The sequence below is a fragment of the Aptenodytes patagonicus genome, chromosome 1, assembly GCF_965638725.1.
Source record: "Aptenodytes patagonicus chromosome 1, bAptPat1.pri.cur, whole genome shotgun sequence".
Classification (NCBI taxonomy): domain Eukaryota; kingdom Metazoa; phylum Chordata; class Aves; order Sphenisciformes; family Spheniscidae; genus Aptenodytes; species Aptenodytes patagonicus.
The window spans coordinates 64991672-65018396 of NC_134949.1; the positions used below are offsets into that span (position 1 = coordinate 64991672).

The following is a 26725-nucleotide window of genomic DNA, read 5'->3' on the forward strand; positions in this document are numbered from 1 at the left end:
AGCGATTTTCAGGCCCTGAACAGAGGTAGAGAGCTCGATCCTGGAGCCTTCTTTCAGGAAGGAGATGCATGCCTGTACTTTTGGACAGGGAACTGAAACAGCAGCTTTCCCCAGCCAGGTGAGTGCTCTAACCACAGCACTCTTTAGAGGTGCCCCTTCCCAGCTGTGGGCTGCCAATAGGCAGATTTTTATGTATCTCAGTTCCCAGAACACCACATTTGGCTGCAGGCAGGGGGGCTTTAACACTCATCGCTCAGCGTACTGACTCCTGAATCCATTTTCAAGCACCTCTCTCAAGCAAGTGTGTCAAGGACTGGAACTACAACAGGCAGTGCTGGGATATCAGAGTCCTTTGAGAGTAGTTTTAGGCAGGCCAAGAGCCCCTTTTACCTAAGAGTACTTCAACTTTTAATAGGAACTTGCAGTCTGAGAGAGGTAGGACTTTTTAAAGTCTTTTAAAGCGCTTTTTCTAGTGCTGTTATTCTAAAATCAACCTTAACTCAGCTGCCTGCACAGGCTCTGCCTATGCAATCACATCAAGCTGCTGCCAAACTGGTGTTGACTCTGGCTTGCCTGCAAGTGACAAATAGCATACCCATGGATAACAGCAACAGCAGCAAGTAGGGACAGAAGTTTAGCGTATCTGCAATCCCATATTTCCTTGCTACAACAGTGTCCATGAACATCACTGCTTATTACAGTTTTCAGTGCCAAGTCTGTCTAGTTTTGCTTACCTGAAGCAAGGCTCACCACAACTACAGTTCAATAATGCCTCTCTAATGCTAGCGTTAGAGTAAAACTGACTTTGTAGCAACTTGATCCCTAGAGCGCAGTCCTCTACTGTATCTCAATCCTAAGGGACTACATGTGGATTCCCTCTGTTTTAAGCTGCTGCAGCGTTAATAGTTCCATCTATACAAGTTTTCTTCCAAACATGAGACACCCCATACCTCACAGTATCCTCCAAACAGAAATCTGTTTTATACCTGCTGCAGCAGGAAAGAGTCACTTCGTATTTCATGAAATGAACCAGGCATCCCCTCAGCAAGATTACAACACACCTTGGGCTACAATCAGGAAAGAGCTGTGCTATCAATATTTGAACTAAAGCAGCAGAAGTTGCGAGAAGTGCTCTTTGCTTGTATGATCACATTCAGACCAATTAGAATGGCTAGCAGACGCTTATTGTGCACTTGCCACAAGATGCAAAATTTTATTTCAAGCCATATGTATATATTCTTGCATAGGGGATAAAGTCAAGGCACTTCAAAAGTGAGAGCATGCATCTTTTCCTAAAGATTTTTGTTTTGAAATCAAGATTTTGCTGGTGGAAGTTTATGGAGTCTTTATACCTTTTTCATCTTGACACTACTCTCATTGGCCTCTTCAGTTTCTGTACCTTAGGTATTTCCCTAAAGAAAATGTAGGGCAGCCTAAGTCATCACCCTCCATATTTTTACGTTAAAAGTTTACCTTAATTCTACTGAATTTATTCCTGTTCTTACAGAGGAAAAACATAGCAGCCTACTAACATACTTTACTCATTTCAAAGGCCCGACTCTTTTTAGTCATTCCAGTTTGGGGGGTGGAAATCATAGTGCAACAGCACACTTAGAAACAGGCCTACCACCAGCAAGATTTGAACTGGAAGTGACACTCAGCAGTGCTGCTTGATGACAAATACATGCAGCTCTTTAACTTACAGAACAAGAACCACAGCACACTTCAAAGCAAGAAATCAACAGAAACTACTTGTCACAACACACTTGACTACATCAGTCACCTTGCAGCTAGACAGAACAGCCTCCACCAAAGCAAATCATGTATTTGCGTATTCTCAGCTTCCCCTGCATGCAACATGTACAGAAGTAAGGTTTAGAAGCAGCAGCATCCACCACTGTGCCACACGTACACCCCCACAAAAAGTAAAGCATGCCATTTCTGACCATTATGAAGGAAACCTGATGCATGTGCTCTGGCTGGTAAGTTTATTACCTTTTTCCATCTTACCAGAACACATCTTTGTTAAACTTATGTTTGAATGCAGCTTTCCAATAGGATGTTAACAACTTAACGCCCACTACGTAGGGGAGGAAAGGCTAGTTCTACTTCAAAGCCTTTCATTTTTTTCTGTTTCTCCCTACATCAGTTTTAAATGTCATTTGCGCAAATTACATTCAAATCCTTTTCTCCCTCTGCTACTTGCCTCTGGAAAAAAACCAAACAAACAAACCAACCAATGATGGTTTTAGACAGTTCAGTTAAACTTTTCTTAGTCATATCCCTCAGCATCTGAATATGTTTCTAGTAGTTTACTTCCAACTTCATGTATCTCTGCAGAAAAATGCTTCTTTCTGAACACACATAGGCTTAAAGAAGCATGTGGATTCTCAGGAAGTGGCCTGTAGCAACGCTTGGACTTGCTGTCCAGACAGCATTACAACAGGAAACTATCAATAGAACATGTACTGCACTTGACAGTGTTCAGGACAAATAAAATGAATACCATAGTGCAGAACTTACTTCTGAGAAAGCAAGCCACATCTGTTCCCGCTAATGGCCCCATATTTTCCTTCAACAGTTCAACTGTCTCAGCTGCCTGTTCAGAATGTGTTCCTTATGTTACAGGCTCTTTGCTGGAAAGGCTATAACCAAGTTAAAATTCCATACTAGTGTGACACAATTCTGCAGGAGTTAAGTGAAATAAATGCCTTTATATTTGCAGAAACACACAGACACAAATAATCAATCAAGCTGAAACACAGAAGCTTCAAACTTAAAAGAACAGACAGACTTCTGTTTAATTTTTTTGATTTTTTTTATTTGGGAAAAGTGCTTCTTACAAAAGGCAGCTGCAAAACAATATGTTATAGACCTCAGAACAATTTCTCATTCCATTTAAAAGTGAAAGGAGAGGCAGTCTAGGGGACAAGAGCAGCAGGAGAACAGATCACGGGGCATCCACGAGTCAATAAAAAACAGCAATAATGTAATGCAAGGTTAAAATTCCTGTGCTGGGGCTTTGGTGGCAAAGTAATTTCTCAATGCAAATTACAGCCAGAAACTGCATGACTGCCTTTGTAAGCAGTAACTCACATAAACTGAACAGCTTTACCAGGCAACCCGCCCAACTCAGATGCTGAGAGGCACGTGTACCTCAAACCAGCTGAGAGGCACAGCGATTTCCTAGCGAAGCTCGCGGCTTAAGTGGTTACACCAAGTTCTAAAACTTACAGAGCAATAAAGCTAAAGGGGCCTCTCTGGTGTTCCTCTGACCCCACCTTGGCTAACCGGATTTCTGCTCCTGGACAACCCTAATCATACACATGAAAGAGAGCTGGTGTATTAGGGAGTGCCATCTATTAAGTTAAGCGATAGTTAAGATCACTGCCACAGACTGGGCTGAGACCACTAAACCAGTTTCATGTCCAATTGGAGGCTAGACTTCATGCACCAAGAGGGGATGAAAGATGGTTTTGTTATTTTTAACTTATACAGAGTCTCCCCATCCTTGAGGTCCAACTCTACATTTATCTGTATATACACATAGAGAGTTCTCCTTTCACAAAGACATTTTCCTTTCATGCTAACACAGTAAAAACCCAGAACGTTCACACCTGGTTCTGGTTACACAGTAGTAATAGTAATGTGCAAGTAAACAAGAGACCAAAATCACAAATGAAGATGTGTACATGAGGGGGCTGGAACAGAGCTGATGCCAGAAAGAGAGTATTTGTATCTGGCCTGAAGTCAGAAATATTGGTACAAAGACAGAAAAAAGGCCATCAGCCAATTTACATCCCCACTGCATGGCCACTGCTCATTTTTGTATCTGGGCTCTTCAAAATGAGTGTGGAAGTCCTGTAAACACTTTAACCCTGGAACTGGGTGAACTCTGTTGGGTACACAGATGAAGCAACAAACCTAAGCTAACTGTTTGACAGTTAAATTCATTTTTACAAAAACTAACATTTTAAAGATTTATTTCTTGTTATTTGTTTAAACAGAGGAAAAACAACACTCCTGGGGTGGGAGGGGATGGGAAGAGACAGACCCTGGGTAAAAGTTATTACAACAGCACCTGGAATTGATTGGCCTGCCTAGGAGAAACACAGGCACTGCCACAACACCACAGGTAATAGCTACTGCCTGAAGCCAAGATGACAGTCCACACTCCACTGACAGGTGCTATAGATCCAAGTCATAATAATCTTCCAGCTCATCATGAAACAAGTCCCACTCATCCTCAGAATCCGTTAGCTCATCATCACCTCCTGCTGCCAACAGCATAAGCAACATCTCGCCAAGCTCAAAGGTCACCACCTCATCCTCGTCGGTCTCGAACGGATCACCGTTCTCTCGCTCCTCGATGAACTCCCAGAACCGATTCCTCCGCTGGGCCTGCAAGCGGAACACAAGTATTTCCCCAGGTGACCAAGCGGTACAAGGTAGGAGACCTCCCAGAAGCTGACAAGATTCAGCCCCCGGCATACTTTCTGACATGCAAGAAACCATGTTTCTCTTTCAGGGAGATACTGACCTCTAGCAGAATTTACCCTTACACACCCCTATTAACGCTGCCCAACATTTCTACTTCAGTATGTTGGTGTGCTAGGGAAGTTTTTAAAATTCACTCTTTCCATCTTGGCCTCCTGCATTCACAAACTTTAGACCACCGCCTCCTTCAAATTCACCATTACAGAGGTCTATCAGAAGTAAAAAATTAAGTCAACATTTCCCTGTCCTCTTCTCAAGGCAGCTGATTTAACGCACACTCCTCTTGCGCTCTCTCTGTATAGAAAGGACAAAAACCAGCAGCACTGACCCGGTATCTACTTGATGTTCCCACTTTGGGTCTCTGTGGCTCCTCTCGGCGGCCATCAGGATATGCATGTTTGTAAAAACAGTTTCCTCCAAATGGACAGCTCCCACGGCCTTCGTCAAAATACCTGCATGGCTTGTTGCTGGAAAGGAAAATATCGCAACCCTTACTCACAGCAGACCCCAACCAGACTTCAGAATTGCATTTACCTGTAGTCCAAAAGGATCTCAGGTACCATTTGCAGCTGAAGGTATTTTGCCAGTATAACACCTACACGCAGAAATGATCGATTACAGTGTGTGTGGGTCGATGCATGCATAGGGACACTGGTGGCTCGCAGTGCACAAGCTCATACTACCTTATGGCTACACCACCAGCATTTTGCATAAAGAAGGGAAAGATTGAGGTCAAAGAACATAGGAATAGCTTTGCGACTGTGTGGCTGCATGCATCTGTGGGCAGATAGGCAAGGACGCACTTCACACGTGGTGGTGGAAAGGAGGTGTGAGAGGGCTTTACATCAACACCCTTCTTCTCCAGGTGTGCCTTTATCTCTGCTGTCTCAACTTGACAAAAGGCTGCAGTGCTCATACCTCATTGCCTCCTTGTATTTCTGAATGAGTTTCTGCTTCTCTTCCTTCTCCTCCACCCAGTACTCACTTGGAATGACAAAGTTAGATGTGATCCGACATTCTGGGCAGGACCTGGGGAATGAACAGACTGTGCTGCAAAATTCCACATTACAGGGCGCTCTCTCTCCTATATAACAAGTCATGGCATATATCCATCTTTAAAGATGTATTGTACCCGTACACTTGCTGTATGGGCTTTTCAATCTAGATTCTCTCTTACACATGAAGACAACCTAAACTCTCTTCTTCAAGTACTCAATGGCAATGGCAGCTGGTCATCTCAGAAAAGCTTGAAAAAACACTTCACACAGACTCCTTTTTCTTTAGAATTAAATAAATTTATTTTGGTTTGATTTCTGTATTTATTTGATTGGAACTTTTTTTAGAACAGCCTTTAAATGGAGAAATGTTTTGCCAACTGATTAATGAACTAGGGCGGTAATGAATTAAGAAGCATACATTCTGAACTGGTTAATCTGTTTTCAGATTCCTGGCTGGGTGTCCAAGACAAACAGTTACCATTGGACAACATGCTACTAAATAAATAAAAGTTATTTTCTACCATTAAGTGAGTTTTGCAAACTTAATCCATATTAACCAAATCAGAGTGTAAATGTTATCCCTAACAATTATTTCACTTCCAAACTAAAGCTCATATGCATTAGATGCAGTCTCTGTGCAGTCTGCATCTGGAAGTCTGTTGCAAGTTGTCACAAGTTACTAAGTTCTTCCATAGTAACAAAGCACAATCGAAATGGGAAAGTGCCTCACTTTATAATCTTGCTCTCAAATTGTTTAGCACTCCTCCACTTGCGGATGCACTTGAGACAGTAAGTGTGGCTGCAGTTGGAGAGGATCCCAAAGCGACGCTCACTAGGATTAGCTTTCTCATACACCACCTCCATGCATATCCCGCACACCATGTCTTTACTACGCTGGACGGCAAATGAAAGCTCCATGTCCTTCTCGTGAGCTTCAATGCAAGACTGAAAAGGAGAGACAAAGAAAACAACTACAGACACAACTGGTCACCTGGTGAACTCTAAGCAGGTTTTTAAGCTCAGTTTTACTCTGCTGTTTTGCACAATGAGTATGATTAAGCTGAAAAATCTTTATCCTAAAAAAAAAAATTGCTCAGATAGTAGGGAACAATCAATTCAGAGTTCAAATTCCTTTCTTCAGACATTGCTTTTAAACATGAGAATCTGAGAGACCATCCAGTTTTACTAGGTAAAGAACAAAGCTTTAGTATCTTTAAGCAGACTGCTCTCCCAGCACAGATAAGGAAACCCAGCTACTTTTGAATATGGCCCTGACAGGAAACAGTCCAGTTTACAACAGGAATTTCATTCACTGCCTGACCTGCATGCATCTTCAAATGAAAGGGAATTAGTGACAAGCGATTACAGGGAGCTAAGAAGCAATAACTTAAAGCTGTTTAACACCAGACAGTTGTTTGCTTACCTTTATGTGCTGGGATCTCTGTGCAGCATCAATTGGATGCAAGACCTGCAGTCCACACATATCGCATACATCCCCATGGATATACACGCAGTTTTCTCCATAACGACATTCTCCTACTGCAGCGTAGGGGCACAGCTCCTTCTTTATCTCCACATCTGCTTGCTGCTTTTCGTATTCTTCCTCGATCACCATTTCCTGCATGGGTGCTTCAGCACAGGAAGGAGCAGCTGGGAACAAAATTAAGGACAGCAAGCAATACATTCAGACTTAGAGCACTGGGAGTGAGAATACATTGTTTTAATGCAAAGTGACCTTTGGGTAACCCTGCTCAAGTTATCCAAAGAGAATAATAAAATCAACGAAGGTTCATTTCAGTCCAAGTTTCACACACCCTCAATCTGAACTAACAGTTATTTTCCCCACTCAAGAAAGTACAACCAATTTCTTCATCCTTCAACCCAGACAAGACTAAAGCTATCAAGGTATCAGCGGTCATATTCAGATCCATTTACAGGTTAAGTCCGCACTAGAAAAAATCTCACTAGTCCTCAGCAGCTTGAGTACATTTTTATACAAACTCTGGTTCAGCCCAATTAAATAAGGTTACAGATCTCTCACTGCTTTGAGAATCGATTCCACATCGGCTAAAGTTAAAAGGCTTTTTCTCAGAAATTATTGCTGAAGCAATAAAGGTATATCCAGCATAACAAAACGCTAGTATGGAAACACCACACCAGCAGTTCCTTATGTGCAGGTTAATTAGCATGTTGTTGTTCAGCCTGGACAACAGACTTTCACTTCTAGACTCCCATGCATCTGTATGAATGATACAAAAGCTGTGCCCACACCTCTCACCAAACTAACTCTATTCTAGATATTTGCCAAAAACCCTATCCTAAACAGATATCCGGTCTATCAGTCAGACACGTAAATCTAGCTTTAAGAAGCTGAAATTCAGGGCATTTTCATTGCATTCTCAGGTAGCCATCAGTTTTGCAAAATCCTGACTAAGTAAATTCCCTTACCTAATTCTAAATTGAACTGAAATCTGTATCATTTCTCTTCCCCATTTAGACAGCTTCTGCTTAACACTTCTCCTTGTGTCTCTTGAACATATGCTTGCCTGTGTCACCGCAAGCCAAACAGCCTTTTGAGATCATTACATAAGCAGGATGATAAACTAAATTACAAGACAAAAGCAGTCAGTTTGAAACTGAAGATGTAATAAATGCAGGAGAACAACAAAGCATTACTATATTCAGAATAAACACCAGGAAGAACAGCAACTGGACTTCATTTACATAACCAGTAGCTGTTACAAGAGTAAAAAGTCATCTATGGTATAAGAAAGTGTAACTTTTATAAGCATTTCGAACACTAGATTTGGAGAAGTAAGCAAAAACTATTAAAGGCATACTCAGATTGGTAAAAGTAAAGGACAGGCTCCTTCTCAAAAAGAATCAGAGGCTGCACGCTCACACAGTTTTCATCCGCATGGAGCAAAGAGATACAATAACCATGTATCAGCCTGTTAGCTTTTGAACATAGAAAAAGAAAAAGCAGGTCCCTGAGAGCTCACAGGTTTGGGGGATAAGCAAATATTTAAGATTAGCGTAGGAAAATACCAGCTCTCAAAATAAGTTCAAGTCTGCTTCTTGAACCATCCCTGACTTTAGAGGTCATTCCCACTGATCTTGGATCAGTCTGTTTGCTAGAAACATACTTTTCAAAAGCAAGTGAGTGACAGAGTAACAAGTCAACTGTCAACCTGCTCATTTTTCACTAAGAGATTCCCAACCAAAAAAGTCTTCATTACCTCTTCTTCCCCATGAGTTCTAGTGAACTGGCATCAAGAAAACTAACAAGTAACATATACTAGGCTCTACCTACTCTTCTGAGTAGCTGAACATAATATGAAAATTTGTACTTATTAAATGAATGTGTCCCCCCCCAAGTTTGAAATCCATGGTCTCCACCTCCAAAAGTAACAAAACTCACAACTACCAGTCAGTTTCTATTCCCTTGACTGTCATTTTTGCCAGTGTTTTTTCTAGTTAATGTTATTACAGATTTTTTACCTAGTTGATACACGTGACTTCTGACATCTTGTTTGACCCTTACTGAGGAAGGAGTAGATCATAGTATAGATGGGCAGAAGCCTACTAGACAGACAAATGCAGCTGAGTTTCAAAGGAATCGAGTCATACGGTACTTCTTTTAATAGGGCTGGCAAGATCATCTTTGCTTAAGGCAATCCTATGTCCCTGGAAAATGCATACTTTGAAAGAGGCAGCACATTTGAAGCTTCCCTTAACAGAAAAATTTTCCAGTCACCTGCACTCCTCTCAAGGATATCTTTTGTCAAAACTTTATTCAGTAAGGGTTTTATTCATTAAAAAAACCCAAAACACTTTATTACTTGAGGTTCCTTGAGAATAAAGGCTTTGAAGTCTTACCCCTCCAGAGACTGACTTAGAAACCCATTTATTTACTATGCTGGTCCACAGAAGGAGAGAGCAGAGCTTCACATCTTGGCACAAAAAAAAAAAAGTATAAGAGTTGTTACTTGAAACAAACAAACCACCACCAACTACTTAAGTCAACAAGCACAGTACACAGTACAGCTACTAAATTCCAGCTCAGTCCACAATACCATCCATGCACAAAAAAGTACAACCAGTTCATAGTGACTAGACATCTAGACAACAAGATACAGGTTTACGAATGTCAGTCCTTAATAATGGCTCTGGGTAATTCTACAGTATGAGAGGGTAGGAGAGGGAAAAACATGCCAAAAGTGACATTAGTTTTCCAACCCCAGTCTTCCGCGCTGTCCTGACACTTCCCCTCAGCAAGAGCTGTATTTCTATGAAATAAAAATCAAATTAGTATTTCCACTTCTGAGTATCTCAGCTTCCATAGCCTAAAGCCCTGCATGCTTATCTCCTGTATCTACTGCACTGTATCTGCTACAGTTTTGCTTCCTCTTTGAAAGCAAAATTAGAGAAACTCACAAGACTCCATTGCCTCAGTAGCTCTGAATCCAACATCCCTCACAGATTACCATTTACTCTCCACCATCCTGTCTGCTGTTTTCAAAACCACTACTCTCCAGTAGGTGGACCTAATCCCTATCTTCTCACTGCCCGTTTCACAGTTAACATGGTTAAAATCATACTAGTGAAAAAACTAGTTCATTACCTTCAATTCACACACCACTCTAGGACACACTTTGTAGCATCAAGTACATTCATCTTGTAGCAGCAGGGAACAGCCACCCAATTCAGAGCGTCTCTTATATTTCTGCCTTTCTACTCTCCCTCAGTTATTCCAGAACACCTAGCAGCAGCAGCAGCAGAACAAATATGGAAGTGTGGTACATCTGTATATCAAGCAAGTGAATATCTGAAGAATCATCACTATTGTCTTTACTAGGCCCTGAGGTCATCTTCAGAACATCAGGTTTAGTCCCAAATCAGAGAAACATCTGCATTAGCAGAATGTCGTCTCATAGTAAAAGATGAGCATTATAAACCAAGCTATGCATGGTTAAACTGCCAACTCTGAATCTTCAGCATTTGTAAGACAATTCAGAACACACAGGTTTCTAGCTAATCTTGAGAAATAGATTCCATTCTAAAGTTTCCAAGTACCTGTACATTTCTCCAGGCATTTGACAAGAATAATCTGTAAGGCTTTAAAGTATACACTGTGGAACACACTGCACACATCCTCCTGATCACTACAGCAAGTTTCTTCATTTTTATAGCTTAATAAAGACAGTGGCTTCAGAAAAGTTTTTAAAATGCAGCTTTTAAGAAGTCACCATGGGAATTAGTATCATGTAGCACTGTTCAGAACAGAAACAGCTGAGTATGTTTGTACATTAAAATACATCAATTTCAAAGGATACAGAGAATTTGGAACAAGATTCAGAGAAAAGAATGTTATTTAACTTAATGCTGTGGCACCCACGAGTTTCCATGAAAAAATAAGTCTGACCCCCTAGAAAAAGGAACTGCTTCAGTAAAACTAAGTGAGTTAAAGGTATAATGAAATGCTCTTATGCTTCAGCAATATAGGAGAAAGCACCAGCTCTCCTATAAGGAGCAGGTGTATTTAAAAGATCTCTGGCTGTTCAAACTAGCAATGAATTGATGCCAGTGGAGGGCCACGCAGCCATTGAGGGGACTGAAGCACATGAAAAGAGACTGAGGAAACTGGACTTGTTCAGCTTAAGAAGCGATCTTACTGCCATCGTCAACTACCTAATGGAATTAAAAAAAAAAAAAAAGAGCCAGACTTCTCAAACATGCACAGGACAAGAGACAGAAGGCAAGCTGAAGCAGGGAAAAATCCAATTGCATACTAGGAAAGAGTTTTTCCTTGTGAAGCAATTCAAACACCGCAGAGGTTGCCCAGAGGTTATGGTGTTTTGAACATCTCTGAGGATAGAGATTCAACTAAACAAAGCCCCTGGCAACCTGACATAGCTGATCCTGCTTTGAGCAGGAAATGAACTAGATGAAATCTAGACGTCCCTTCCAATCTAAATGATTCCATTTTGATTAAAAGCTTTAAAAAAAAGGGATCCTTTGTCACAATGAACACAGAAGCTCTATCTATCTTTTATGACAGTAAGGTGACATACTAAAAGTTAGAAGACAAGTTTTCATTCCTTTGGACTATATCCAAGTCACAGATACACCAAAAAATTCCATAATCAAACTTCTCAACAATGCTAACAAAATGTTAATGTTGCTCAACCATTCCCTTCCTCTTCACCCTTCCTCAAATCAGATCAGAGCAGACTTCAGCAGCACCCTGTAACACTGAGAAGGTAATTCCTCTTTTCAGATCCGAGAATCTGATTAGTGCTGTGGAGACAAAGTATAATCTAAGCACTGTATGACAACTTCAAACTCTTCTGGACACAAGGTGCCCGTTTTTGATTCAAACAATTATTTGAGTACTCGTGGCCATAAGCCTTCAGTTTTAGAGAGCCAAATATTAGAAATTATGCTAAAGTAAAACACATTCAGCCTACTTTTCACTTAAATTTTAAGTCTTTGTGCTATCTTTCCGCAGGGAAAGCAGATGACAAGTATGCTACTTAAAATAATCTGGTCCCATATGATGAGCCTCTTCAATCTCATTCTCAACATGAGCTGTCACAGTATCAGGAAATCAAGTCTCAAAAAGGTAACTAGAATAAATGATTTTCAGTCTCTGGTCTGAGTTGCCATGGATTCATGAAAGCAAGCATTAGGCTTCAATTAATTCTACAGGAATCTCTACCTCCACTGAAAACCTTTAAAAGATTGCAAAAAAAAAAACCCCAAACAAACAAGAACCCCCCAAAATACAAAGGCAGCAGGTTATCTTTCCAGAGTAGTGATATTAATTGCATCACCAGTATTTTCTTCTCCCATCATATGCAAACTAAACTTCAAAGAAGGAGATTCACCAAGTCATTCAGAGCCATAACAAGAAGCAGCCAGTTATGCAGACTGTCTTTAAGTGTACCTGGCTTCAGAACATCAGGACAGCAGTAGTAACTGATGTGGAACAGTCTGACTACTCACATCAGAAAATTCAAGCATAACTTAAGGACGGATCACTTGAAGTGATTAATAAATATGAATAGCTGTATTTAACAAAACCAAAAGCATTAAAATAAATGCACTACATACAAATTGTTGACCCATGACAGAAATTTACTGTTATCCCATGATCAGCTTACCACGTCCACAGTATGGCTGCCCAGGGACAAACTCTACAGCATTCACCCAGTCTTCAGCACCTACTCCTGCAGCTGCCAGATCTATATTTTCATCTTCTATCTCAGCAATAATTTCTTCAACTGTTTCAGGGAGTGATGCGAAGTCTGAGGATACTGAGGGATAAATTTTTGCATCTGGATTCACATCAGTCACTTCTTCCTGTTTCAGTGGCTTGGTATGCTCGTATCTAAAAAGTTAAAACACATCATTGTCAACTCTTCACAAAAAAAAATACCTCCATAAAGCAGCCCAAGGGATTGGAAATAAGCTGATTAAGATGTAAACATGCTATTCTGAAGAAGGACCTAGAAATCACTTGGAAGAGAAAGTCACTGATGACCCTTTATAGAGATGCGCTTCCACTTGTGTCATCTGTCAGCACCGCTTAAGGAAACAGAAGGTGCTCCGTGACTTTGGAGGAAATGGAGCAGCATGCACAATTCTTACTTAACTTCCATAGAATGAACCTCAATTATGTCCAAAACTGGTCATGTACCATTATACATGTGCAGTATTACTCAATGAGATAAATTAGTTCATTCAGCTTTAAAAACAGAAGACTAAGGGCAGATACTGCTGTCTTCAACTACCTTGTGGGAAGCCACAGGAAAGATGCAGCCAGAGTCTTCTCAGAGGTGCAGTGACAGGATGAGAGCCAGTAGACACAAGTCCAAAACGGTAAGTTACAATTAGATATTAGGAAAAAAATTCACTGAGAGAGTAGTCAAACACTGGAACGGGTGCCCAGAGAGGCTGCACAATCTTCATCCTTGCAGATAATCAAAACTTGACTGGACAATGCCTTGGGCAACCTGACCTAAGCTGGCTCTGCCTTTGGCATGGCTCCAGAGATCCCTACCAACATAAGTGATTCTTTTTCTGTAACTGAGCATCTTGCCTCATTCAGATTTCACGTTCAATTTTAGTAGCTATTTCTAATGCCTTTTTCAACTTACTGTGGAAAATGATGCTCAGAACACCTTGATCCCTACCACCCACAAACAACAGGAAAGTGCCATCTCCCTCAAAACTCTGTCTTCCAGTTACTAGTAGACTACATGGGAAAATAAATTACAGGTGTACCTTTGGAGTCTTAGATATTTGCTAACTAATTTCAAGAACAAAGGGAGGGAGTTTTTGGAGATCATACAAAGCTTTTAAGCAACTGTGATTCGTTTACCTTGTGTCAGATTGAAAATTACAAAGTGTCCCAGTTCTTGCATATTAAAGAGATGCTCCCAACCAAATGTCAGCTTTGAAATCCTAAGGAAGCTATGAAGCACAAATTTAAAAGTCAAGCCTTCAGACCTCTGTACCAGTGGTCTCCAAAGTGGTATGCATGCACCCTAGGGGGTGCACAAGACAATCCACTAGGGTGCAGGAAGAAAATACTAGAACTTCTTGTCTTTTTTTTTTTTCTAAAAAAAATAAGAAATTACATTTTACTAGTATTTAACATACAGATTGACAGCAGTGTCCTCACTCGATCTGTATGTCAGAGGGTCCCACGTATGGTATGCCCAAGGTATCCTGAAGGAGGAGCAGGTGCTCCACCATGCAGCAGGGTTGACAGTGGTACCCTTACTTGTTCGTTCATTTTCAGCATTTTTCAACACACTGCAGTTTGCTTGTGCCCGATTAAATGGATTGACAGATTATATTATCTTGTTTTACCTAAACTAACTCTGACAAAACAAACAAGTGGCTTAAAAAGACAATGGCAAATAAACTGTGGACTGAAGACAATACTGATAATGTGAGCACAAGCAAACAAGAAAATGTCAGAACTAACACTACTCCTACTATGAGCTCTTCACTACAAGGTAAAGACAATGCCAACCTAATCAGATCTGACAAGAACTTAGGGTGGAATAAATAAATCGAGATTACCAAGAAGACTATTTGAAATATAGATTTACCTCCACTATCATTAATGATGCCCTCAGGATATATTGTGCCTTGAGATATTAGCTAATGATAGTATGAAGCCATCACAATTAGCCAGACATTTAAAATCTAAACATCCAGAACACGAAGACAAATCTCTACAATTTTTTCAGAGATGTTTCAAGTCATGCCATACTCAATCCAGTACTTTACAGAACTTCACAATACATGTTTAGAAGCCTCTTTTGAGGCTTCTTATGTAATAGTGAAAGACAAAAAGCCACATACCATTGGACCACTTGTACTTCCTGCTGTGGTAAAAACGGCTGAAATAACGCATGGAAAACAATATGGTGACAAAGTAAAACACATTCCTTTGTCAGCAAATACTGTTGGGAAATGCATAGAAAACACTGCTGAAGATTTGAAGAAACATGTATTAGAACAAATTTCACAGCGTGGCAAGTTTGCCGTAGAGACAGATGAAAGTACAGATGTTTCTAACATGTCTCAGCTTATGATATTTGCTAGATTCTGTTTCAATAATGAAATACACAAAGAACTACTTTTTGTGAGCCACTAAAGAAAAGATGTACCGGAAGAGATATATTCTCAACAAATTACTTCTTTAATAAAGACAAAAAGATGTACTGGAGGAGATGTATTCTCAACAGTAAGTTACTACTTTAACAAAAACAATGTTTTATGGAAAAACTGTGCATGTGCAACCACTCATGAAGCTGCTGCTTTGACTAGAATGAAAAAAAAAGCATTCCTGGGTAGGATTACAGAGATAGCACCACATCAGAAATTCATTCCCTGCACCTTCATAGGCAAGATATTGTAGCAAAGATGGAGCCCAAAGTGCACAAAGTGCTACAGAGTGTCATCAATATGGTTAACTTTATAAAAACAAGATCTTTAAATAGTCAAATCTTTAAAACACTTTGTTATGAGATGGAGAGTGACCATGAAAATCATCTGTACCACACAGAGATTTGCTGCTTATCTCATGGTAAAGCGCTTAAAAGTTGTCAAAGGTGAGTTACGCATTTTTCTTTCACAAAAAGACAAGTGTTCCAAATTTGCTGACCTTTTCCATGATGACAAGTCGCTGTCAGTAGCATGCTACCTAGCAGATATTTTCAAAAAAATAAATACCCTTCAAGGTAAAGGTGACATTTTAAGAACAAGTAACTGCTTTTTGAAAGAAGCTTGTGGTATGGAGACAACACTTTGAAAATGGCTGTTCTGAAACATTTCCACCATTATGTGATTTTGTTGCCAAAAACGATGCCTGTCAACTATAAAAAACTCTTACCTTGTACACTTAAGAGAATTCTGTTTCCAAGGGGGTTTTTTTAACATGTTTAAAAATCTTCCAAAGAGTTTCAGTGGGTTTTGGACCCACTTGTAAAAAATATAAAAATGCAACACCTTCCAATTAATCTGCAAGAACAGCTGATTGACATCAGGGAAGATGGAAATTTACTAGCCAAATTTTAAGAAAAACCTTTGCATAATTGGTAGATGGGATTGAAAAATGATTATCACACATTAGTAAGTGCAGTCAACAATACACTTCTTCCTTCTGGATCTATGTATCTTTGTGAAAGATCTTTTTCAGCTACGACAGCCGTTAAAACAAAGTACTGAAATAAACTGAACTTAGAACGAGACCTTCAAATCACTGTATTACAAAATGTTAAACTATGATTTTAAAAAAATGATGAAGCATATTCAGTCAACATTACTGTCAGTAAAAAAAAATATTACTACTAGTAAGGCTTTTAGTGAGAGCAAAACCAGCTTTGGACTGTTAATAAAATATTTATAAAATATTGTTTATTTCATCTTTATTACATCCCCTTAAAAATTCTTATTTTCGTATGTTTTATAACGTACACAATATATTAGTACAGTAGTAGATATATATCATCTATAAATAAATATATGTATATATATTGGGGGGTGCTCAAAAATTTTTCACTGATGGCGTGTGTGATCAAAAATTTGGAGACCACTGATCTACATGATCAAGAAAGCAACATTGGCAGGTAGAAGGCTACAGAGAGGCTTATTTTTGTCATCTTTCTTATATATAGTAACCATCTATTAAACACGAAAGTAAAGCTAACCATGAACTACCATATGAAGTCATGATGCAAATACTTAATCATGCATTAGAGCTGCAACAAGACAGAATGTTAAAATTCCTGATAAATTTTAATAAAGTGAACTTAAGATGAAGCAAACATCCCTATGCCTTTGTAAAGCTACACTAGGAAAGCAGCCATTTGTTTTCTTCACACTTTTTTTTATTTTTAATAATTTCAGGGGTATAGGTTAAGTCATACTATGTTTTCATAATGTAGAACCATTTTGTACAGGCAACATTTTAGAACCTACTTGAACTGCCATTTTGGAAAAGTAACTGGAGTGTAGTCAAGTGTCAGAGTGGCAATTCCTGAAGAAACACACACAATCAGAAAAAAAAAATTCTTACCTGTTCAGGCTTTTAGGATCACCTACCAAATGTAACTCAGTTCCATTGTACTGAATATAGTCTCAGGTTTCAATTAATTAATCTACTCATGTTATTAATAAACTAACAAAAAAAACCCCCACACCCTGACAACTAGCACTTTTATGAAAACCAGTTCTCTTCTCGCCTTGCCTTTGCTTATTTATTTGCATAGCAAAGCAAACACTATAGTATTTAGCAAGAGAAGGCAGTTTGTGAAAAGAAGCTATTTTTACAAATTTCTGAAGTTGCAATGAAAAAGGAAAACACTAAGATTTATTGCCTTTCCGTGAGCTCTCTACTCAGGGACTCAGAGTGAAATTACTCCCCTACAGGATGGTCAATGGCATTTCTTTACCTGCAACGATCTCCGTAAGCACAGCATCCTCGCTGATAATACCTGCACACCATGGCAGACTGACTAGTGGAGAGGTCATGGGAGTAGCGACAGTTGTCTCCTTCCTTGCAAACTCCATGCATGAAATATCTGTAAGACAGAAGATTACTGTGAATTAAGGAGAAGCACTGAAGCTGTAAACAAAGTATTTGGATGACGAGTTATTATATAAATCAAGGTATGTTGAATTAAGAACACCACTAACGACTCATGGGACCACGTCCCAGTATAAACATACAAATAAGAACATCTGAGAAAAGATGAAGCCTTAGCTATTCCAGTGAACTGCACTGCACATTTAGGGACTTACACTTACAAAAGCCTTAAAAAAAACCAACCCTGCAAAGCAAAACTTATCCTGGGCTTTGACACAGAGAAAAAAGAGTCTTGGACAAAGTAGATGGGGACAAAGTTTTACTTGTAGTTCCTGTGTTCTGACACCCACAAAAACCTTAGAGAAGCCCACCGCTGAATCCAAGATTCAAAATCAGCCACACCCTAAGCAAGTTTCCTGAGGGCTTAAATCTATTTTGAATTTGCAAGTAATTCAATCAGAAGTAGTTTCCTCTCCAAGAATGCAAAACATGTTTGTGATGGATAATTACATCTGACAAAACATACACATTAGTTTTTGCCATAGGAGCCAAACAACTAGAAGCACCCTGCTTCAATACTGTGCTGCCTGTCTTCAAAGAATTGGACAGTTTCAAAGCTTTTGAGGACAGTTTACTAAATTTTAGCATGTCAAGTAATGCAAGTTTAATTGAGCATCCTCAAATTCAGCTATCTGAGAAAACTGAATAGTCACTTTCAATTTGTTTTAAATTTTAACCTAGAAGACAAACTTCTTTAAATTGAAGGCACTAACTATTCAGATGCAATATGTTCACATCAAAACCACAACTGAAAATACAAGTTTAAGTACATCTTTCCCAATCCACATAGAAGTATTAGGCAAGGAAAAAAGAAAAAAAGCCCAAACCTATGTAAGAACTGAAACCATCAACATGTTTACCAACACTGCACTTTAGAAAGAGAAGCATTGGCCCCCAGATACCAAGTAAGGCGCAAACTCTGAATTCATTGGAAATATCAAGACCTGGTAAACAAGAAAGTTTGTTAGGGTTTAGGTCTCATAGAAAACACCACTTGATGGAAGATTGAGAAGCAGATTATACCCTTCTAAGCCCATCTTGCTGCTGAAAGGGGTAGTCCTGCCCTCCTCCTGTTGCACACTTCGCTTTGCATTGGTATTACCACACCTACACAGCCAGCAGAACCAGGTCCTCCAGCTGACTGCACAGCCATACAGCAGTACAGCTAGCATGAGAGACAGAAGGATCACCTTTCAACAGCCCAAACTAAGATTAGGATAGCTCTTCACAAAACAGCACATTCAAGTCGCTATTCCTAAACTTAAAAGGTGTCAAGTTGTTGAATTGCATGAGCTTCTGCTCAGGTACTTACTCTGCTATGTTTTTAAGAAGTCAGACAAATCAAAGTGGACAGTTCACCAAATGACCTAAGCAGAGCTACATTTGTAATCCAGTACTAGGAATATATTAAAACCTGAGGTGAGTCTTAAGAGGGCTAATAACCCTCCATGCGCAAAACCAGTGGTGTATTCAAGGTACTAAGAACAAAAAAAATCTAAAGTGGTTTTATAAACCACCAGCTGACACTTGCCATCAGGCTGCAATTCACACTCAAAACAATCACCTGTCTCGTACACTGTAGCCTCATAGTAACCAGATAAGAAATGTGGTCCTACATAAAAATAAGTGGTATAAAACCAAGATGAGGCTCTGCAGTATATTCTCCCCAGAGGGATGAGTACCCTAGTCAGGTTTGCCAGGTGGCTGCACAAACAGCTATGCCAGCACACACCAGGAATAGGGTGTTGCAAAAACAAGAAAACCCATGCTCCATAACCAGCAGTCTCCACTGTGAACAAAAGAAGGCAAGAAAAACCCCACCAAAAAACCCACCACCCACACCAACACAACGTCACAACCCACCCACCCACAAACCCACCTCAAAGCAAAAAAACAAAAAAAAAAACAAAAAAAACCCCACCACCACAAACCCATGAACTTGTGGAACCAGAACATAACTGGAATTTCTGGCTTGCTTTTAAGAAATGGGTGTCACACCAATAGGTTAAAAAATAATTCAGGTCATTAAATGTTTGTTCTTTAACAACTGTTATCTCCACCCTTTGCTTATTTCCACATAGCATTGCTTCCCCCATGTGTTGGGGCATGCAATTTCATAGCCACCTGCTGACTCAGTTCTGGAAATGGCTTCAGATGTAACCTGAAATTCCTTTTGCTGCCCCCATGGTTATTTTTAATCTAGATCAGATCACTGCTCAGCCCCACTGCACAGCCACACTGCTACTTAAGCCAGCAAAGTGTTGGGACACCCCTACGGCTGAAATAAGTGACTAAGAGAAAGGCACCAGCCTGAAGCAAGGGCTTCTGTTAGAAAGCACTTGGTCAACATAACTAATCCTAAATACATAAGCCTCAAAATTAGGCTCTCCCACTGCTTGTTAGACAGAGGAAATGGAGCTCCCAGTCCCTTTCCTTCTTTCCCAGCTTATGTTGGAAAATCCTCTGCAAATACAGATTCTGTATAATTCTGCGAGTTGTCACAATTCACTACATCAAGATGGTAGGCTATAAAGGGAAAAAAACCAAACCTGAAACATTCACAAGCTCAACTTAAGTCACATGTCACTTTTAAAGGCCTGCAATCCTACATAGCAAACTCAGCATCATTTGAGCTAGAAGGCTGGGGTGGGAGGAGAGAAAAATATATTTCTCTAAGGATTACACCAACTTCCTCCCCCATCCCCAAAGAGGTAAGTTTTTTTTTTAACTTTAAGGTCACAAAGAATTTAACATTTTACATATGAAATTGCAGTGTTCAGCTAAAATATGCTTTGGTCACGTCAAAAAATAAGCAGAGTGCATTATTTTTGGTGAAAAGTAACAACACTTCTGTTGGAGAGCATCTTTACACACACAGGGTATTCAGTTTAACTGTAACTTTACACAACAGCAATACCAGCCTCTTGTTCCTGGTTACAGGAAAAAAAGGATCCTTAAAACTGAGAAATACATGAGTTACCTGCCTCACTCAGTGACACGTAGGATATCTGAAATTTGCTTTCTGTCAAGTACTCAGAGAATACATATAATTTCATCTGAAAAAGTAAAACTAGATCAAGACAAGTATATAACTGGATTTTCTCCGAGTGTCTATGATGCTGTCATCTAGAAAGCACTTTTTCTGGCAGTAGTGCTCTCTGTCTTCCCTATTCAGATATACTAGCATAATTTGGTGAGGCTGCATGGGGAACCAGACCAGAGAACTCATCGGGGTCCAAACCCAGATCATCTCCCCAGTTCGGTTCATTGCATGACTGTACAAAACATGAGTGATACCAACACACAGAACAACCACCCAGAAGTGCCTGCACTGGCATTTTTGTCACTGAAAAATGTTCCAACTCACATCTAATTATGGATGCCTTGATCAAAATAGCATATCCTGATGTTCATGGGGTACTTAAAAAAGGTCATAGAAATCAGGCTTTGCATGTCCAAAACACGTGCACGTTGTAGACAAGATCCAGTGGGCATTTTTTTTTTAAACGTATAGAGAAAACACTTGTCCAAGGCCATAAAGCTAATCATGTCTCCAACTCCCTGGAACTCCAACCACTGCAGAGAGGTCAGAATTTACAAGTGCTACAATTAATTTACTAGGGCACTTAAAATTTTCAAGTTTATCCAGGTTTCAACGACCTTGATTTCCATGCTGCCTTAAAGTATAATAGTCTATGGAAGATTTTGTCTTCCACTGCTAGAATAATATTACTTCTATTACTCACCATAAGCTAAAGAATTTGCAATGCCTTTATCAAAAAGACAATGCAGTGTTAAACACATGTAACTGCAGTCTAAAATCCTGAACATGTACCAGCTTGTTTCAGATGCTTCCTTCTATATGTTAAGTCTTTACCCCTGTAATCCTATTAGTGAAATCAATACACAATACTTCTTTCCATAGCTTTTGAAGCTTGCAATAGGTTTGCTTATTCAGGTCTGGTTTGTTCTTTACTTCAGGTCCACTTAATTCTGCTTTCAGGTAACCCCATTTTGTTTATTAAACTACTGGTTTTGCTGAATTAGAATGTCACACCCAGCAACAGACCTCCTTCAAAAATTGAGACATTGCCATGACTGGCAGACGGGGAACCTCAGGATAATAGCCAACTGCATTCATTAGCTTCTGCAGATACTATACAGAGACTGAGAACACCCAGGGAAGAAGGTAGCGGGGAAGGGGCCAGGCATGCTGTTCTAGCACAGCACGTGGGCGTTCAGCCATGTGAGTGGCTGATGAAATTCTACATGAGCTAGTAACCTGAAGAAAAAGTTAAAAGAAAAAAAAGTAGGTCTTCATAGCATTTATCTCCTTGTCCCTTCTTCTCCATAACCTCCTTCAGCAAGAAGCTAGTGGGGGATCCAGAACAGAGCAGCTAAGAAAGGGGCAATACAAGCAGGCTGTTAAGAGGTTTCCGCTCCACATCTTATCACTAGTGTTACACTGACTTGAGGTGGCAAACTTCACCAATTCAGATTCTTCACGTTAAAAGATAAATACCTGATCTAGGTTTTCAGAAAGAACAGTAAAGATAAACATGTAGACAACTCTCAAAATACACCAATTAGTTGCTAAGGGTTTTATTTACGTTCAGTTATTAAACAAACAAGTGAAATGTAATCTATTTACATCAACTTGATGACCTTAACTATTATTGCATGACATCTGGAAAACACAAATATCTGGAGCTAACAGTGTCAAGTCTGTGGAAAAAAATGTTGGCTATGCCACTGCTCAATAAAACCACGTATCCATCTGAAACAGGAAGGACAGTGAAGCTTGGTAAGGACTACCATTCTTTTTCTTATTTCAAACATATCAATAACAAAAGGATCAGAATATTAAATGAAAAGTAGTTATGAGTTAGTTTTACTCCTCTGGGGTTTATTCCAGATTAAAAGATTATAAAATATTACATATCACAAAAGCCTTGAAAACTGCTAAACCATAGAAGCAATGTAAGAAAATTATTTTTCATCATCTCTTAAGGAACATTATGAATTCCTACGTTTCACCCTGAGACTTCTAAACTTTAACTGCAAGAAAAGCAGAAGGGTAACATCTGATTTCTCCTAGACATCTAGTTTTGCAAAGTCCTTCATCTTAGTCATTGTGTCTCTCACCCTGAGATATCAATCATCCATCCCAAGGATATCACACTGGCATAGTAATAGTCATTAGCCAACCAATTTATCATATCGGGTATTGAAAGGAGCAGCAAGAACTTATTCTACCAATTCTAAAACTTCCAGTTCTGATAAAACAGCAGCATTTCTTCACCAACCATGAAGTGCGAAGTACTTATACTGAAGAGACTACTACCTACCAGAAGTTTTTCAGGCAGCATTTACTGTCACCCATATGACGATTGAAGTAAAAAAAGCCTAGGAACAGATAGAATTGTGCAGTGCTACTCAACGCAGAAACTGCTCTACCTACTATATTAAAAGCCTGCATTTTGAAATTTAACCCCTTCATCTCACAGTTAAATCCTCAAGCTCTTTTATGAAGATGAAATAAGATCTAATAATGAAAAATACGTTTTCTTGAATATGAATACATCCTATTGAAACCAAATTTAGAAAAACAAAATTCTTATCACATGTTCCCAGAAGCTCAAGTCAAAATTGTTAATTTCCCTTTAAAGTCTGCGGAAAGCTAGTCTGCCTACAACTTGAATGGCCCACTAAAAATAGACAAGTAAATAAGTAAGCAAGCAACGGTGTAACTGGGAGGATTAGTCAAAAAGAACAAAGAACAGGGAGATTCGTTAGGTCCAAAGCTGACACCTCATTTTTGTTTAAGCTCACATTAAAGCACATTAACCGTTACAAAAGAGTAGCTTTAACTTCCCACTAGTCCTGAGTGTTTGTAAATAAATGTATTCATTAGACAGGCTCACTGCACGATACCTTAAACAGACTCACTGCACTGCGTGACACTGATGAACTTGACTGCTTCTGTACTACGGCAGTAAATTGATTGATTGTGTCTGTTACCTGAGAAAATATATGTATATATCCCTCTCACCAATCCATTTCACCTAATTGAGACTTTCGATCTTCAGAAATAATGAGGCAATCTATATAGAGAGAGCACTAACCTATACCCTTGCAGCTCACTTAAAAGCTGAGCTAAGCATCATTCTCGGGCATTTCCTCATCACTGGCCTATGTTTAACTGCCACGCATCAAACATTAACCCGGTTATTCACAGGCAAAACTCTTTGTATGCAGAAGTACTCAGAGACAGTGCTTCTCAAATGGACGCTGTTAACAGTGCATTAACCAAAATAAAGTGACCAACAGTTAACAGGAGTGCTTTAAATACTGCAGGGCATGCTTAACAGCACAAAAGACAGACACAGCAACCAAGCTCCTTGTGAAAACCAAGCGAAGGTTCTTAATGCTGCTATTTGGCTCTGCAATTGGCATAAATGGAAAAATATGCAGAAAAGATACAAATCTCTCATCAAGATCTAGAGCCTCTTCCTTTCTGCCCAAGGGATGATCCCTTTTGCTTCCGAGGGACTTGGAATGTATTTGCCCAGAAATGTATTCAGTTTAAACGTAATTTACAATTTAAATAAAAAAATAAAAATAATAATAAAAAAGAAAAGAATCAGGAGATGCTCCTTGATGGTAATCTTGGATTACTACTTGCTTTCATATAAACTAATATATTTCTATATTCACAAAAGCCTGTCTTATATTCCTTTCAGACTGCAAATAGGCCAGCAGTGTAAGTTTAAAAATAGTCCACCTGGCAAGCTTTACAACATGCAGTACGATTTGCATAATCTCATATAAAAGATTTCTCAGAAATACAGTTTAAAGGAAAATATAAATAGAAAGTGACGCAGCATACAGAACCTTAACGTAACACAAGCAGCAGCACTCCTCACATTTTGCAGTCTATCATGATTTATTCCCATTCTCTGGTTTAATAATTCCTGCTATATCAATTACTAATTCATTTCCATTTTTACTTTGTTATTCAGCTGGACAAGAACTTAAATCTTTTTGTATTTCCTGCTTAATCGCATTTTCTGGAACGCGGTTACAGGACTTCCATTCTACAGTCTCCTTCACACCGATGACCGCGGGCACACCTTCACACAATAAATAGTGGCCCACGGCACCTCACGAGGAGTCAGTAACGCTTCCAACCACCCCGGCACAGCAAGGGGACGGTAGCCACACGCCATTCGCACGGCGGCACCGCAGGGAACACCCTCCCGTAAGGCAGGGGCAGAAGAAAGGCCACAGCCCGCGGGTCCCGGGTCCGGCTCCGGCAGGCTAGGCCCGGAGCGCGCTCCACGCCAGCCGGTACTTCCGGCAACGGGCCGCCGCCGCTGCACTACATCCCCCACAAGCCCAGCCACCGCGGCCGGTTTCCGCCCGGAGCCGCCGCAGGGCGCGGCGCGGCGCGGCCGGCTGCGCAGTTCGCCGCAGGCCTCCCCCAGGGCGCCGGGCGGGGCGGGGCCGGGGGGGGGAGGGGGGGGACGCTGAGGCCGCGCGCTGCGCGTACGTGACTGGGGGGGGAGGGGAGGGGAGCGGCGCCGAGGGAAACGGCCGCGGGGTAGGGGGAAGGGCGACGGCGACCGCCCCTCCCCCCCAGCTGCGGACAGCGCGTACCTGCAAGTGACCTGCTTGGTCCAGCCGCCTCCTCCCGGCCCCGCGACGGGTGGTGGCACGGCTGCGAAGTCGAAGGCCGCGGCCGTCGCTCCCGCGGCCGCCGCGGCGGATGTTCCTAGGGCCGCGGCCGCCGCGGCGCCCGCCGTTGTTCCCAGAGCCACCGCCTCCGCCATTACTGTTTATCCCACACAGCGGCAGCACCGGAACTTCCGGGAGCACATCCTTCCGGCCGGGCGGCGGCGGGGCGGGGCGGGACGGGGCGGGAGCCGGCCGGCAACGGGCAGCGGGGCGGCTGAGGCGGGCGCCAGCTCCGCCCACTCCCTCGCGCGGGGCGGACACCGCCCCCCCGCCGAACGGCGGCTCCGATTGGTGGAGGGGAACGTCCAGGCGGGAATGTGAGGGGGAGGGGGGCGCCGGGCGCTGCCGTCGCGCGGCGCTGCCGTTGTCCCCGCGCGGCCGCAGTGGTTTAACGGCGTGTTTGAACCTTCGGTGGCGGCCTGGGGAAGGCCGCCTCGGCTGCACCGCTGGGGAGCGGGCCCAGGCGTAGCCCGGCTGCTGGGCCTCAGAGGCCGCCTCGCCCCAGTCAGCCGTGAGGAGCGGCAGCGCTCGCCTGATGGGGTGGGGCCTTCAGAGACGCCCAGCTGCCGGCCTGGGCTGCGCCGGTTGGGCTGGCTCAGTCAGCAGCGGGAAACGAGCCTTGCCCCGGAGGGAAGAACACGTAACGGCAACGTGGTGCCGGCTGCGGGGGAGGGAACACACACACGAGCCAATGGCGCCTCGAAAGCCCAGACCGAAAATTGGCACTAGGCCACCAGAGAGCTCAGTGCTGCTAATTTGGGGTGAGAAACGTCACGTCCTTCTGCCATAATAAATCCTGGTTGTGGAACTGCTGTTTGCCTGATCTGTGTGTCCTTGTCTTCCTACTGCCAAGAGTCTTAAGCCAGGTACTAGACACAGCCCGAAAAGGCAGAGCGACAAGCAGGGATGCAGGGGCAAGGTGACGAGAAGTCTGTCAGTGTGCGATGTTACTAATATTTTACAAATCTATTTGAAAATACATTAAAAAATCAAACGTATCTAAGCCATCAGTCACTTCAGAAAATACTGAAATTAAGCCTTTGTTCTAAAAGTAGACAGTAGGACACCATCCCAGGATGGCAGGACTTTAGGAAGTGCACTAGAGAGGTCAGAAGAGGTAAATCTGTTTTCAGGTTGCCTTGAAACAATGACTTAAGTGCCCTCGAATGACCTGAGGAACGAGCTAACATGAATGCGCTTGCTGGCGTCTTCTGGAAAATGCAGAGCTGTGACCTGGGCAAACAGAACTCTAAAATAAAAGGCGGTGAAGTATACATACAGACTGTAACAGACTTCAAACCAAGGTAAAGGTATGCATCAGAAG

The 26725-nt window shown here is 41.3% G+C and overlaps 1 protein-coding gene across 1 annotated transcript; it reads right to left on the bottom strand.

Moving 5' to 3' along the window:
- Positions 1 to 2800: 2800 nt before the first annotated feature.
- MKRN1 (makorin ring finger protein 1) lies at positions 2801 to 25528 on the bottom strand. The gene is made up of 8 exons (XM_076340138.1): positions 25324 to 25528; positions 17471 to 17599; positions 12662 to 12888; positions 6919 to 7145; positions 6226 to 6440; positions 5416 to 5526; positions 4826 to 4964; positions 2801 to 4401 (listed from the first exon to the last, which is right to left on the bottom strand). Exons 1-8 carry the CDS (start codon positions 25494 to 25496, stop codon positions 4189 to 4191), a joined length of 1434 nt encoding a protein of 477 aa, XP_076196253.1. The 5' UTR covers positions 25497 to 25528; the 3' UTR covers positions 2801 to 4188.
- Positions 25529 to 26725: the final 1197 nt, after the last annotated feature.